We start from the raw sequence: 14811 nt of genomic DNA on the forward strand, positions 1-14811 counted from the left end.
GAGAGAGGCAAAAGACAGACTCGAAAGCAACGCAATGTCAACACCCTCTCAACCGTCAGTATTTAGATCGCTGCCGCAGATCGGAGGGCCAAGTCAGGCATAGACAGTCAGTCGGAGTCAAGAGTCACAGTCGCAGTTACTAGTTCAATCCCTATTCTGGTTGGCGTGTAGCAGTTCATGTCACCAGCTACGAAAGTGTAGTGTTTATAGCGGGACTTGGACTTCGCTAGCATTGAGGCTAATGTGGACTATTACGGAAGAGCTTAATCACAACAACTTGCTTAGAGGTAAGTAGCTTTCTGTGCTGGTAAATAAAGAACCCTGTTAATAGTTGTGTGGTAGAAAGAGGATACCAGCCGCCAAACAACATCCTCTCCTTTCTCCCCATGGTACAAGATTCTACAGTGTCAACAACTATACAAAAAGTGCAAAGCTGGCAGGACTTAGACTATGCAGCTACCAGAAAACCTCTAATAAAATTAGTGAAGAAGGTATCTGCTTTTGTCTGGACAGAACACTGTGAGAGTGCCATGTTAAAACTGAAATAAATTCTTAAAAGTTGAACTGTCCTGGCTTGTTCAGATTTTACACTACCATGTGATTCTAACAACACCGTATGGCACTACACAAAAAGAACTTTGGCATTTGTTTTTGGAAATCATTACTTTCATTGTTACCTATGCGGACAACACTTCTGCAATTAATGATTATGTGGCTTTACAGTGGCTACTGAGTTAAAAAGATCCCAGTGGCAGACTTTTTAGGAGGACCTTAAAATTCAGTCAATATGACTACATAGTTAAACACAAGCCTGGCAAATTAATCAGAATGCAGGTACCATAAGAAAGAAAATTAAGAACCTACAAATAGACGATTTGCTTGCTGGAGACTTAAAGAAGGCACAAAAATCTGATGCTGTGTGTAATAAATCGTCTAATTCACTGGATTTTATTACAACAGATGATGTTTTACAAAAGAAAGTGCCTCTTGGAGTATGGATAGTAGTTCCCAAGACTATTTTCAAGTGCATACTCAATGTCATGATAGCATACAGACATGTCATAGTGGTAAAAGCACCATGCATTCACACATTGTAGGCTGTTATTGGTGGTCACAATGAAAGAAAGATGTAGAAGATTACATTCAAAACTTTCTTCCTGACACTTAGAGAGTGCCTGGACAAAGACCAAGAGTACCTCTTTAACTTTATTGAGGCAGCAGGACCTATTGAATTCATATCTTCAATATCTCAAGACCGTCCCCTATAAGAGCTCAAAATAACAGACAATTTATCCATCACTGACCACCTTATTTTGATAATAAATGAAGACATGACTACTGAGATAGCTGCCAAAGCATCTATCACTCATTCGGTACTGTCATTTAGGAGTCCAGAGGCCATTAAAAAGAGACAAACTTTATATCCAATCTTATCGTACAAGTATGTTAAAATGTTGTCATATTACATGAAAAGCTCCCACTCAGAATGGTGTTGTCTATTGCCATGTATGACTTTATCATACAACGGCAGGTACACGAAACAACAGGGTTGATTGTTTAACAGGTAGTTTACAGCCACAAAATGCATGTCCCTTTCGAGACTGAGAAGTTGCTGCCTGGAATAAATTTCAGTGAAGTGGAGCACCTGGCTAAAATATTAAAGATAATTTAGAAGAGAGTTCAGCAGAACAGTGCAGCCAAAACATGGAGGCAACACCAACTTAGTCAAAAGAATGCTGGGATGTCACTATACCAAGTAGGAGATTATGTGTTGCTATGACATGCCACCATAAAACCGGGGAGAACAAAGTAATTTACATGTTCCTGCGATGGACCTCTCTGGATATTGCATGACACATTGTTTGTCAATGTCGAATCAGAAGACTGTAGTTTTTATTTTCTACGCTTAATTAAGTATTAAGATAGCAATACCCCATGTGCTTTAGCTGATCCAGCTGAAAAAAAAAAAAAAAAAGCTCCGTCTTTAGGCCACAAGTGGCCCTTCCGGGACCGTCCGGCCGCCGTGTCATCTTCCGAGGAGGATGCGGATAAGGAGGGGCGTGTGGTCAGCACACCGCACTCCCGACCGTTAGGACGGTATTCTTGATCCAGCTGAACTCATAAAAAAATCATTCAGCACATAAGCCAGTATCCAGTAAAACTGTTCCACAGCAACCAACAGGTTCCCATCACTACAATTTATGTTCTGACTCTCTGTACAATTAATGATCTAGGGATTAATAACAGATCTTATCTTAGGTATTAGGTGAAAGATCATATCAGTATTTCCTGTGTCACTCCTGTTTAGCCATACTGATTATTCTGTTGGATGTTTTCACCTCTCTAAGTTCCTGATTAACCAGAAATTTTGCTTAAATGTTGTATATTCATCATTGCTGTAAAGTTTTCTCTCTGCATTATAGGTTTTCAAGCATATCAGTTTAATATTACCATTTCTGAACAGAACTTCTCTCCCACTGGACAGCTTGTTATGAGCAAATGCCTGTCCAGTTTGGTCATCTGTCTTTGTCAAACAATGACACTCTTTGTTCAAATGTGACTCCCTCTGGTTTAACTTTGTTTCATATGACTAGTAGACCCCTGCGCAACTAATGCATCATGCTTTTTGCATCTGTATGCTACGTACTCCACATTGTCCCAAAATTAACCAGTATGCCCTTTTCAGCCTTGCTTTGCTCTACTTACTCCTCTATATTTTATTTTCTGCCTCTCCTATCCACTGGTTTTGTCAGGTGTTTGCACCATTTTGCTATGCAGCGATATTGTTACACAGTTTTCACCATTGTCTGTACGGTGGAGTAATGTTCAAACTTCATGAACTTGAAAACTTCTATAACAAAAGTGCAGATATGTAGCCACCATAATCGAGAATGCCATCATATTGTTTTATAGGAATTTGCAGAAATAAGATCTCGATTTCCACCTGACCAAATCACCAACTGCCGCTGAATAAGCACAACCCAGTGCTGTGCCATATAGCTGGTCTCCAAGTAGACATTGGTAACACAATTCAGCATCTTTAGTTACATGAACAACACAATTCAGTGCCTTTTGTAGAGACTGTTACTTCTCGGAACATACTGAAGACAGTTTACTGTCTCATGTGCAACGAATTTGACTGGTCACTGCCCAGTTACTATCTCATTACGAAATCTCCCCCCCCCCCCCCCCCATGACATGATAAATCAAGATATGAATCAACTTAGTGACTCACTTCAAACATTGCCAAAATCTCATGCACTACAAAAAATGTTCTGTGACAAAAACTCCGTTCACTGAAGTGAGTATATTAGTGTTGGCAATACTGACCAGCCTACAAAATAATCTCAGTTCCATTTTATTTTCTCCGGAATCCTTTATGAATACTCAGCAGCTGTGTGCCCCTCTCTTCATATCACATAGACCCTCACTTCTAACTATATTGCAGAGTTGACTCAAGATTACCCCAAAGTTACTTTTCACTTGTGGATATGTATCCTGTCTGAATTGTGGATACTGCACATGTTGTACCTCTATCTTATACCATTTAGGCCCTCCCCATATGGGAGCAACACAAATGAAACCCACTGCCGATGCAAGCGGGTGCAGAGAGCGTGACAACAGAGTGACTCGTCAGTAAATCACTCACAATGTGTTGCCAACCATCTGCCAATGACTTGGCATCCACACTGCCAAGTGAGCTGACCTGCATTGTGTCCTTGAACACAACTCTGTACTGATCTAATAAGAAAATGAACAAGCAGGTTCTGAAAATTAGTTTTGTAAAGGAACCGGAAAAAAAATCCCATTTAATACAACTTCACAATCCCCGGCTACTACAGAGGGATTTGACTGGTAGTGTCAAGTGGCAAAGAAACTTTTATGACATATTTGCAATATACTGTACATTAACCAATCAAAATAAAATTACTGGCATGTCAAAGGGAACAAATACACAAATAAATACAACATACCTGGAGTATTCTTTTGTGAGATTTGCAACCTTGCATTTTCAAGAAGAAATAAATACTAAAAACAGCACGAAAGTGGCAGAAAAGCCTCAAATTTCTCATACATATAAACACAATGGTGTTCACATATAAAAGATTTAACAAGAACAAACCACTAGCACCATAACTTTGTGTACATATATCTGAAGACATTTGGGTTAACTTTAAATGCGAACATTTTTAGGTTAGGCTTTACCGTGACTGTTACTGACATTAAATGAAACAACAAGTTTACTGTTACCAGTCACCGTTTTATTTTATTTTTTCCACATCGCGTTTCGAAGGTTTAAACCTCCATCATCGGGTGGATTTACATTAGTTAATATTACATATGTGTGTATGTTGTGTTACGATTTTGGAGGAACTTGTGGCACTGCCTAGCGGGGATACAAGACACTATTTCAGAATATGGTTTTGGATAACTTCTGACAAAAAATTAAACTGATATCTAATGGTAAACTTTAATAAGTAAACTAGAGTACCTCCAGTGTTCACAGGTTCCTTTTTCTGTCGTAACACTTCACATGTATACTGCCACATTTGTAAACAAATATGGCGTCTGGAATCAGCTGGGTGCAAGGTTCATACAGCAGAAGAGAAGACATAATCGCAAATGTTAAAACAGCTAAACATTCGTACTCGTTTATGCAATCAGGTGAAATGTTAAAATGGCTTAAACTTCATACTTGCTAATAACAATTAGGTGAAATGTTACAGGCTTGAATTACAATGATCATATTGGCTACCACAGTAAAATCATAAATAGATGACACTCTTTGAAGAAAGAGAGAGAGAGAGAGGAAGGAGTGATTATATGAGAGCAAACATTTACATGGCAAGGAGTCTTAAGATTACATGTTGCATATATTAGCTGCCTAAAGGTTGGGGTAATACACTGGTTAATGTTATAAAATATGCAGATAGATATACATTTGTGCCAGTAATTGATGTACCTACAGTTTTAAGCTGACAAGGGGTACAAGCTGTTGGTGTGATGAATTATCTGTGAATGAGGTCAATCTCTTGTACTCTTGGTGGCTGTCAATATTTATGGTAAATATTAGCATGTGTGCACGTGTGTGTGTGTGTGTGTATTTAGTTACCCCACAACATCGGCACACGAAACCCACTTCATCACACAGGTGTGTACAAAATTGAATGTCTGGACTGTGACTGCTTCTACATTGGCCAGACAGGCAGATCATTTGAGATTAGGTTGAAGGAACACATGGCAGCACTAAAAAACAAAAAATACCACACATCAGCAATAGCTACCCACCTACATGAAACAAAACACCATGTTAACAACACAAGTATTAGCATCCTACACATCCAACCAAAAGGCAGAAAACTAGACATCCTTGAAACACTCCAAATATACAAACACCAAATGAAACAACCAGAATCCATCTTAAATGACAATATTTACAATAGTATCATCTCTGTTTTCAGCAACTGCCTACACTCTTAAAAATACACACTTGAAGATACATACTTGAAGATAGATGCCAACCATCTTACAAAAGCCTACTCAGAAATTTCAAGAAACTCTACTGGGCAAGGAATATACTAACATACTGCTCCTATAGTGATTGAAGACAAGATCGGACTAATTACTGTGTACAGTAATGCATTTAAGCAGTTATTCTCCTTGCATCCCATATGCACACAGAATGGGAAGACACACTAATATGTTGTACAATGTAAAGTACCCTATTCCACGTACTTCGCAGTGGTTTGCAGAGTATGGATGAATCTGTAATTTCATACAGATGCTTATAACTGTAGTATTTTCATTATTCATTACATCCTGCTTTTGTTTTATTAATGACCGAAATGTACAAATAATTATTGACGTTAGTTTGGCAATGATTTCCATTGTAACAATGTCTCTAAAATACTTTTTTATTTTGATCCACTCATCACACAAAGCAAGAAACAAATATTCTACTACTGACATTACCTGATATGATAGTACACTGCCCCTCTGTATTCGACAGGAGTAGCAATTTCATCAACTGACAAGGTTATTGCTTTTACATCTACATCTACGTGATTACACTGCAACTTACAATGAAGTGCCTGGCAGAGGATTCAACGAACCACCTTCAAGCTGTTTCTGTACTTTTCTACTCTCTAATAGTGCACAGGAAAGACAACCACTTACAATATTTCTCTGCAAGCTCAGATTTCACTTACTTTATCATGATAATCATTTCTCTCTACGTAGGCAGGCACCAACAGAATATTTCCGCAATCAGTACCATCACTTATAACTCTCAACTGCCGTCAATACTATTTCTTTGAATTCAAACCACATCTTGTCTATGCTTATATAGTCAGATCAGAGGGGGTTGAGACTGTCTCTTAGAAAGGTGTCAAGCAAATTTTTATCTGCATTTATTTTTGGTGGGTTTGGATGTTACAGTATTCAGTCTCACTACAACAGCCTAGTGGTCATTAATTCCTGTATCTGTCATGATGCTGCCTATTTGCCCAGGATTATTTGTTGCTATGAGGTCAAGTATGTTTTCACAACCATTTACACCTTGAGTGGGCTCCTGAACTGATTGTTCAAAACAATTTTCTGAGAAAGCATTCAGCACAATTTCAGACAATGTTTTATGCCTAAGCTGGCTTCAAACAAGGATCTTTGCCAATATATTGAGGGTACATTGAAGCCACCACCAACTAAAATTGTATGAGTGGGGTACCTATTTAAATAAGACTCCAAGTTTTCTTTGAACTGTTCAGCAACTGAATCATCTGAGTCAGGGTGGCAGTAAAACAAACCAATTACTAATTTATTCTGGCTGTCAAATATAACCTCTACTCATAATATCTTACAGGAACTATCTACTTCAATTTCACAACAAGGTAAACTACTTCTGAGAAAAGTAAACATCCAACCACCAAAAATGTATTTAATCTATTCTGAACACGGGTAGGTTCTTTGTAAAAATTTCACCCGAACTTATTTCTGGCTATCCATACCTATAGTAATTTAAGCGTCAGTGCTTTCTATTAGTGCTTAGAGTTCTCGTTCTTTCCCAACACAGCTATGACAATTTACAACTACGATAAAGCTTGTTGCTAGGTCTACCTTTCTGTGTTTGCAATACACACTTTTAGACTGACGCACTTCCTGTAGTGTGTCTGAGAGCCTATAACCCTTTTTCTTTTTCTTTGCATTACTTGTTCTGTCAGGTCCTTGGAATCTGTTGTATTTATAAAAGTACCACATGTTGATGTCAACACAATAAGTTTTTGGTGAAGCACACTAAATATAATCACCTCATTTTAACTTTAAACTATGTGGATTATATGCAAAACAATTTTCAGACCCATGTAACGTGGACATACTAACACGTCAGCACACAAGGGAGGGAAAACTGGATTACTGAATACCTTCTCTATCTTCTATGTAACAATGAAGACAATGGACTCATAATGCCATATTCTGAGACTGTGATTGATTAACAACAGTTAGCAAACATTACAGTCACATTGCACATGACCCTTTGTGACATGAAAGTTATTGTGATTATATTGTAAGTCTTACCTTTGGCAAGGAAAGGAGCACTTAGTTTTTTCATGATATCTGTCCTGTACATGACAAACACTCTGACATTTGTGGCCACAAGGAAGTTCAGCCTCACAAGGAAGGCTGCAACCCCCCTCAGGAACAGCCTTGAAATCTGATGCTGAGGCAACTTTTGTTCTCTCGCTGGGGTGTACCTGACATTTCAGTGTCAAGTGACGGCCAACTGCATTTTGTTTCATCAGTGTTTCCTTTATTTTTGGCCATATTTTGCTGCTCATAGTGAGGCTGTCCATGTTACCTACATAAGTACAACGTACTTTTAATGTTGTTACTGAATGGAAAATAATGAGACAAAATTCAGTCAAAAGTAAGTGTAATATAAAAGCATCAACTGTAACATAACCTAGTGCTTAAACTATAATTTACAGACACAGAATTGTGTCTTTCTACTAATCAGTTGCACTGGTTCATCGATGCAGAATGAAATGCTCTTTGGAAAAAAATACAAAGGATAGTAACAACATCTTACATCCTGAATTTTTATTCATTTCATGGAACCTTATATTCGTGTTCATTACTCCTTATATTTTTTCATTCTCAAGATATAAATGTTTACTACTACTGTGTTGTTTTGAATTCAACATTAAGCATAACAGCAATTTCTGGCCTAACAGGTTAAATATATAAAGTAACTGCTCTCTTGTAATGAATTATCAAGATCCACAGAAAAAAATGATGACAAAATTGTTTCACTTAACATGCAGAATACGGAAGAACAGCAAAATATTCTTAGGCTTCAAAAAGCCCCCAAGTCAAGGAAAGCAAGTGCTGAGAGGTATGAGTATTGCTAAACCTCCAGTTTCATCAGTCACAATTGCAAAATACTAACACATATTATCTTCAGAAGAAAGGAATGACTGGTACCTGAGATATAGGTTGAGGTCATATTGGTCCCCTGAGAAATGTCAGAATGTATGAGGCAAAACAGACATAATATACTTATTTTAGAAGAGACATATATTGATTTAGGAAAAACTTCTGACAGTGTTGACTCGAAATTCTGAAGTTATCAGGGATAAAATATCAGGATCAAATTGAGGCCCAAGTTTTCCCTGGCATATACAATGTTCAGATAACTTAAATGAATGCACGTGGGTCACATCATTGACAACCGTTGATATTTTGACAGGTGCACTCCCTGTCATTTTCAAGGCAATACTTTAGCTAGTAAGCACTGTGCAAGGGAATTTAAAACCTCAGTATGCACTGCAGTTGTGGAAAGATAATCCCCCCCCACACACACACTCACTACTGCCACGACACAAGCAAAGACGACCGATGTCAGAAGTTACTGATAGTGAATATTAATAACCAATAGGGGTGTGGTACCATTAACTCTGTCCCTCTGTTTTTTGGCAATGGAGAGAGCAGGATTTCAATTTAAGCAAAAACCTCCATCTCTATTTATGAGGTTAATTGCTAATTTAATTTCAACTGCTTCCTTAGTGTCACTATACCAATAGCTGGAAGTGCATGCCAGAATCTGCGTGTTGTCATATTCCATAGGATGAAAGGCGGCATGACAATATTATGCAATAATTGATTTGCTCAGCATGTAAGTGTCTGTGAGACACACTCAGTACACTCGTCACCCGCTGTCCTGTCAGTCTTACCAATATACATGCCGCAGCTAAGGAATACAATAGACAATCGCCTTAAAACCAAGATCATCCTTAACGGAAACTAAAAGACCCTAACCTTATGTGGTGGTCAAAACACGCATTTCACATCATATTTCCACAAAATACAACTTATCCTGTTGGAAATGATCTCCAAATACAGCAAAAAGGTGTAGAATTTGGTGCCACCTGATACCATCAATCCCGAATGCACTGTTTGTCGACAGTGCAACACATGTATGATCTGTCTTTCACTATAACCATTCTGATGATAGTGACCTCAAAATTGGCTATCTCAGCTAACAAACTCTCAGGGTCTGAGGCAACGTGGGCCAAGGTATGAGATACCCCTTCACACTGTGCAGGATGGTGACAAATATTAGCCTGTATTTACAAGTCAGTGGAGTAGGCTTCCTATAAATGGCACAACCCAAAGTACCATAAAGTACCCTGACCAACATGTCAAGGAGGGCACAGCAGCCATCCTTTTCAACCTTCATCATGAAAAAAATATTTGAGTGGACTGAATTCAGGTGCTCTAAAAACCGCTCAAGTTTTCATTGTCACGAGGCAAACAACAGAACTGTTGTCAATACATGCTGGTTTCAATGCTGACCCCACAAGAAGTATTGAGAAAAAGACTAACAGGGTCCTAGAAAAGTTCCTTGCTGCAGAATACTATCAAAAGCCTTGATTTTTATTGTGCTGTTCCCTATATGTTATATGAGAGTTTATCAGCTAAGTTACCTCATCTTGAGGTCATCTTTCATCATAATAGTTATAGTGAAAGACAGATCAGATGTGTTGTGCTATCACAAACTATGCATCAGATCACTGATAATAATATCGAGGTGGCACCAAAGTCTATCGCCTTCTAGCCTTACACAGGGGCCATTTTCAACACGACTGGTTGTATTTTGTGGAAATATGATGTGAAATGTGATTTTCAACCACCATTTAAAATAAGGTTCTTTTAGGTTCTGTAAAGAATGATCTCGGTTAGTGCAGGGTGGGTGTCTATCATATTCCTTGCAGTTGAGGTATGTTATCCATTGGTCAGGATCGTGTACTGAACATAAGCATCACACATACACACAACAGCCAAGCAAATCTGCTGTTGCAGAACATTTTCTCGGCACCAGTCATCCTGCGGAATATAAGAACACTGAGATTCTGGAATCAATTTCCTGCTATTGAAATACTGTTATTAAGGAAGCAGCTGAAATTAAATTAGCAAGTAACCTTATAAATACAGATGAAGGCTTTTGCTTAAATTCTGTGTGGAATTCTCCTCTCCCCCTTGTCAAAAAAAGAGAAGGACAGAGTTAATGCTACCTCACCCATTGGTTATTAATTTTCACTATTGATAATTTCAGATGTCATTCCTCTTTGGTTGTGTGGTGGCACTACACAGTTTACAGTGTGTGTGTGTGTGTGTTCTTCCTGGAACTGCACTGTAAACTGAGGTTGTTTCAAATTTACAGTCTGCAGTTTGCCATGAAAATCACAGGATGTGCACGTGTTAAAATATCGACTGCTGCTGACGATGTCAACTAGTTGCAATCCTGTAAGTTATTTCAAGGATCAAATTGTTATAATATATTTATTGCAACCAATATACATACAATTTGAAAGTACAACTACAATAACACAAGAAAGTAAAAATTTTACATATTGTCGTTTGCATAGTCACTAACTGCATCCTTTTAGTACAGTGTTCAACAATGTAACAGTGGCCTATTTTGTTAAGTTTACAATCACACATTGTAATTTGTTCATGACACGTGTTGTTGCAGATAAGTTGGTGGAAACTATGGACTGCCATTCTGGTTACCAAGTGCCTCATTCAGTCAGTAATGAACCCTGTGCTGTAAAATTTTGGAGGTATGTCTTCCCTTTTTCCTGGCAATGTTTTTGACAGTCTTACCAAAGCACTGGTATGGGGTAGCATCAGGCTTGTCCATACGTCTTCAATCAAAGAATTCCCTCGCTAGCAAGTATACGGAGTCTGCATCACATAGTTTTAGACACACTGATCACTTTCTTTATATACATAACCTTTACTCATGCTAATGTTGTTAAGTTTTTCATTGTGAGATGTGGGCCGACAATTTCTATTCTGTACATCAGTGGGATTTTGGCTCTGAATAGTGCCATTTGCTGCCTCTATGCCGAGGTATCTAATACCATCTATTTAATGAATAGCCATTATTGCTTGCATTGCTTTCTCTATTACATGTTTCATGAAACATTTCTGCATTCATTTGTATCTTGTTGTCAAGGTATTTGAAGTCTGGTATGATTTTTAGTTTTTTCTCCCACATCAAGATATGTGCTGATGCAGGTGCTTTTCCTCAATTTCTGAGCTCCATCATCTCTGTTTTTGCTACATTTATTTCGAAGTCATGTTTGGCACACCAATCTTCCATGTTGCATATCTTTATGTAGCTTTATAATTCCTTTTGATCATATTACTGTACCATCTGCATATGCACAGGATGTTTTACCCCTCCTTTGGGGTATTCTTATATAATTTCTTTCAGTGTAAGGATAAACAATAATTGACATATTGAGTCTCCCTAAAGATCCTTATTTCTTTCCTTCAGAGTATGGACATGACTCATAAGTTCCATACTCCTTAGGGGTTTCCTCTAGCTTTTTGTTTATAAGATAAAAGGCTTTTGTGAAGTCTACAATTAATACAATACAAAACTTCTTTTCTATCTCCAAGGGCAACACACGTTCTTTAGCGGGGTTCTTGTGCCGTCCAGAGTTGATCTTTCTTTTCTGAATCCCATCTGGTTTTTTGGGAGGTGTTTGTCAATTGTTTCTTTTATTTTTCAATTATTATTTTGTGAGTATTTTGAAAAGTAAGTTTTTAATGCTCTGGTTATGTATTTCCTGAGATCCTTCGGTTCTCTTTATTTTATAATTTCAATGCAGCCACTCAAGATGGAAGCCCAAGAAGATTTTGTCAACCCCTATGGAGATCACAAAATTCATTACATTACTAATTCTGCTGACAATGATTGTTCTATTAAAACATTAAAATCTTGTGCTGACTTTATAGGATAACCCTAAGCTATCTTTGTAATCAGTCAATCGCTCAGGGAATATTTCCTTGCAGACTTAAATATGCTGTAGTAACGCCCATCTACGAAACTGGAGATACGCAAGCAAACTCTAATTACAGACCAAAATCACTTCTTCCAATCTTCACACAAGTGTTTGAAAAAGTGCTCTAATATTGCATACTGACACATTTAACTCAGCAGAACTTTGTAACTGCCTCTTAGTTAGGCTTTCGCAATAGACTCTTCATAGGCAAAGTAATGCAACACCTCACAAAAGAAATGCTATCAGAGCTACATAAGAAAAATTATCCTGTTGGTATATTCTGTGACTTCCCAAAGCTGCTGATTGTATGCATCACAAAATCCTACTTAGCAAACCAAAATGTTATAGCATTAATGGTACTCATCTTACATGGACTGTATCTTACTCTCATAACAGAAATAATGTCATCAACAGACTGTGTCACAGGCATGAAACTAATCTCAGAAAGGGGAACATATGCGACTTGTCACAAGTGCTGGTACTGGACCCGCTCTTGTTTTTAACATACATAAATGATCTTTCTATGATTTTAAAGAGCAGTTTAAAAACTAACATCTGCAGATGACATACGCATACTACTCATATGTCCAAACTAGGTTAACAGACACTTCTCAGATAATAGTCAACGTTGACTTCAAGTGTTTCACAGCTAAAAGTTTGTCTTAATCTCCCAAAGACTCTTCTTACACAATTCCAAATTGGCTTTAATGATCTTTTAGCATCAGAATTAGACTTTAATGGTCATACAGTAAATGGAAAACACTGTTTAAAATTCCTTGTGGGCCAGTTGGACAACAAGTTAAAATCATAACACAACATAGATAAATTAATAACAGTTCAGCATGTTCTGCACTTCAAAGAATCTCTCATTACGTTGTCCTAAAGAAGAGAGTGAATAACTAAAGGAACAGGGATACCGTGTCACCAGTTAGATCTTTCAAAAATTGATCAATATATTTATGTGCAATCAAATTAGACACAGTACTGTTTAGTAGGATATAAGTCAGGTAAAGAGGGACCAAATCAGCTGCCTTTTGTCCATTGACTGTTCCTTAAACCAATGATACAATTCACAATAAATTTGGTAGTGCACTGTCTAACTGAAGACACTGGCCACCTGTTACGAAACAGTAAGGAAATTAACAAATGTACATTGCTGATTCCTGTATCTAATGTCAGACACATCAGAGGCCTCACTTCTACCTATGTCAATATTCCAAATGCGAGAATATCTCCCCCATTTGCCTGCAGGGTGCCCTGTTGGTAAATGGAATGCACATTCTCATAAGTTTACTGACGTACTTGTACCCTGATACATCCACTTACTAATTTGTACTTTAACTCATAAGTCTAGGAAACATCTTTCCAGAATTTTGAGTGTCTGTTGGTGGTGTACCTGCATCTATGCCAGGGGTGGGCAGTTATTTTGACTCAGGGCCACTTTGTGGAAGTGGCGTTTACTAGAGGACAGCACCTTTCAAAATGGTTGAATTTATTACTTAACTTTATACTTCAGAAACAGTGTAAATTGTATCATAAAACTTAATAAATGTACATAAAATAAAATAGTGACACTTATAAACAGTTTATTTATAGATACAATCAAGTATTTGTCACCCTTTATTACTTTCCTTAAAAAAAAAAAAAAAATTTTTTTTTAAAGTATCAGGAATGATACTCCTTGTTAAGATAATCACCACATGCTAGATAATGTCTGTCCAGGAGCCTCTATATATGCTCATATTGATCTATACAAGGGCGATGTACTTGAGGACAATATTATGGAAATGGAAGAGGATGTAGATGAAGATGAAATGGGAGATACGATACTGCGTGAAGAGTTTGACAGAGCACTGAAAGACCTGAGTCGAAACAAGGCCCCGGGAGTAGACAACATTCCATTAGAACTACTGACGGCCTTGGGAGAGCCAGTCCTGACAAAACTCTTCCATCTGGTGAGCAAGATGTACGAGACAGGTGAAATACCCTCAGACTTCAAGAAAAATATAATAATTCCAATCCCAAAGAAAGCAGGTGTTGACAGATGTGAAAATTACCGAACTATCAGTTTAATAAGTCACAGCTGCAAAATACTAACACGAATTCTTTACAGACGAATGGAAAAACTGGTAGAAGCCGACCTCGGGGAAGATCAGTTTGGATTCCGTACAAATGTTGGAACACGTGAGGCAATACTGACCCTATAACGTATCTTAGAAGAAAGATTAAGGAAAGGCAAACCTATGTTTCTATCATTTGTAGACTTGGAGAAAGCTTTTGACAATGTTGACTGGAATACTCTCTTTCAAATTCTAAAGGTGGCAGGGGTAAAATACAGGGAGCGAAAGGCTATTTACAATTTGTACAGAAACCAGATGGCAGTTATAAGAGTCGAGGGACATGAAAGGGAAGCAGTGGTTGGGAAGGGAGTGAGACAGGGTTGTAGCCTCTCCCCGATGTT

At 37.8% G+C, this 14811-nt stretch overlaps 1 protein-coding gene across 1 annotated transcript in view; it reads right to left on the minus strand.

Annotated features, from left to right (window-relative positions):
* Window positions 1-14811, minus strand: part of LOC126237201 (NFX1-type zinc finger-containing protein 1-like) — a 383285-nt gene that overhangs the window by 171363 nt on the left and 197111 nt on the right. The window contains exon 8 of the mRNA XM_049947081.1: window positions 7573-7852. Within this exon, the coding sequence (XP_049803038.1) occupies window positions 7573-7852 (280 nt within the window). The remainder of the gene's footprint in view (window positions 1-7572; window positions 7853-14811) is intronic.

This window comes from Schistocerca nitens, chromosome 2 (assembly GCF_023898315.1).
Source record: "Schistocerca nitens isolate TAMUIC-IGC-003100 chromosome 2, iqSchNite1.1, whole genome shotgun sequence".
NCBI classification, from domain to species: Eukaryota; Metazoa; Arthropoda; class Insecta; order Orthoptera; family Acrididae; genus Schistocerca; species Schistocerca nitens.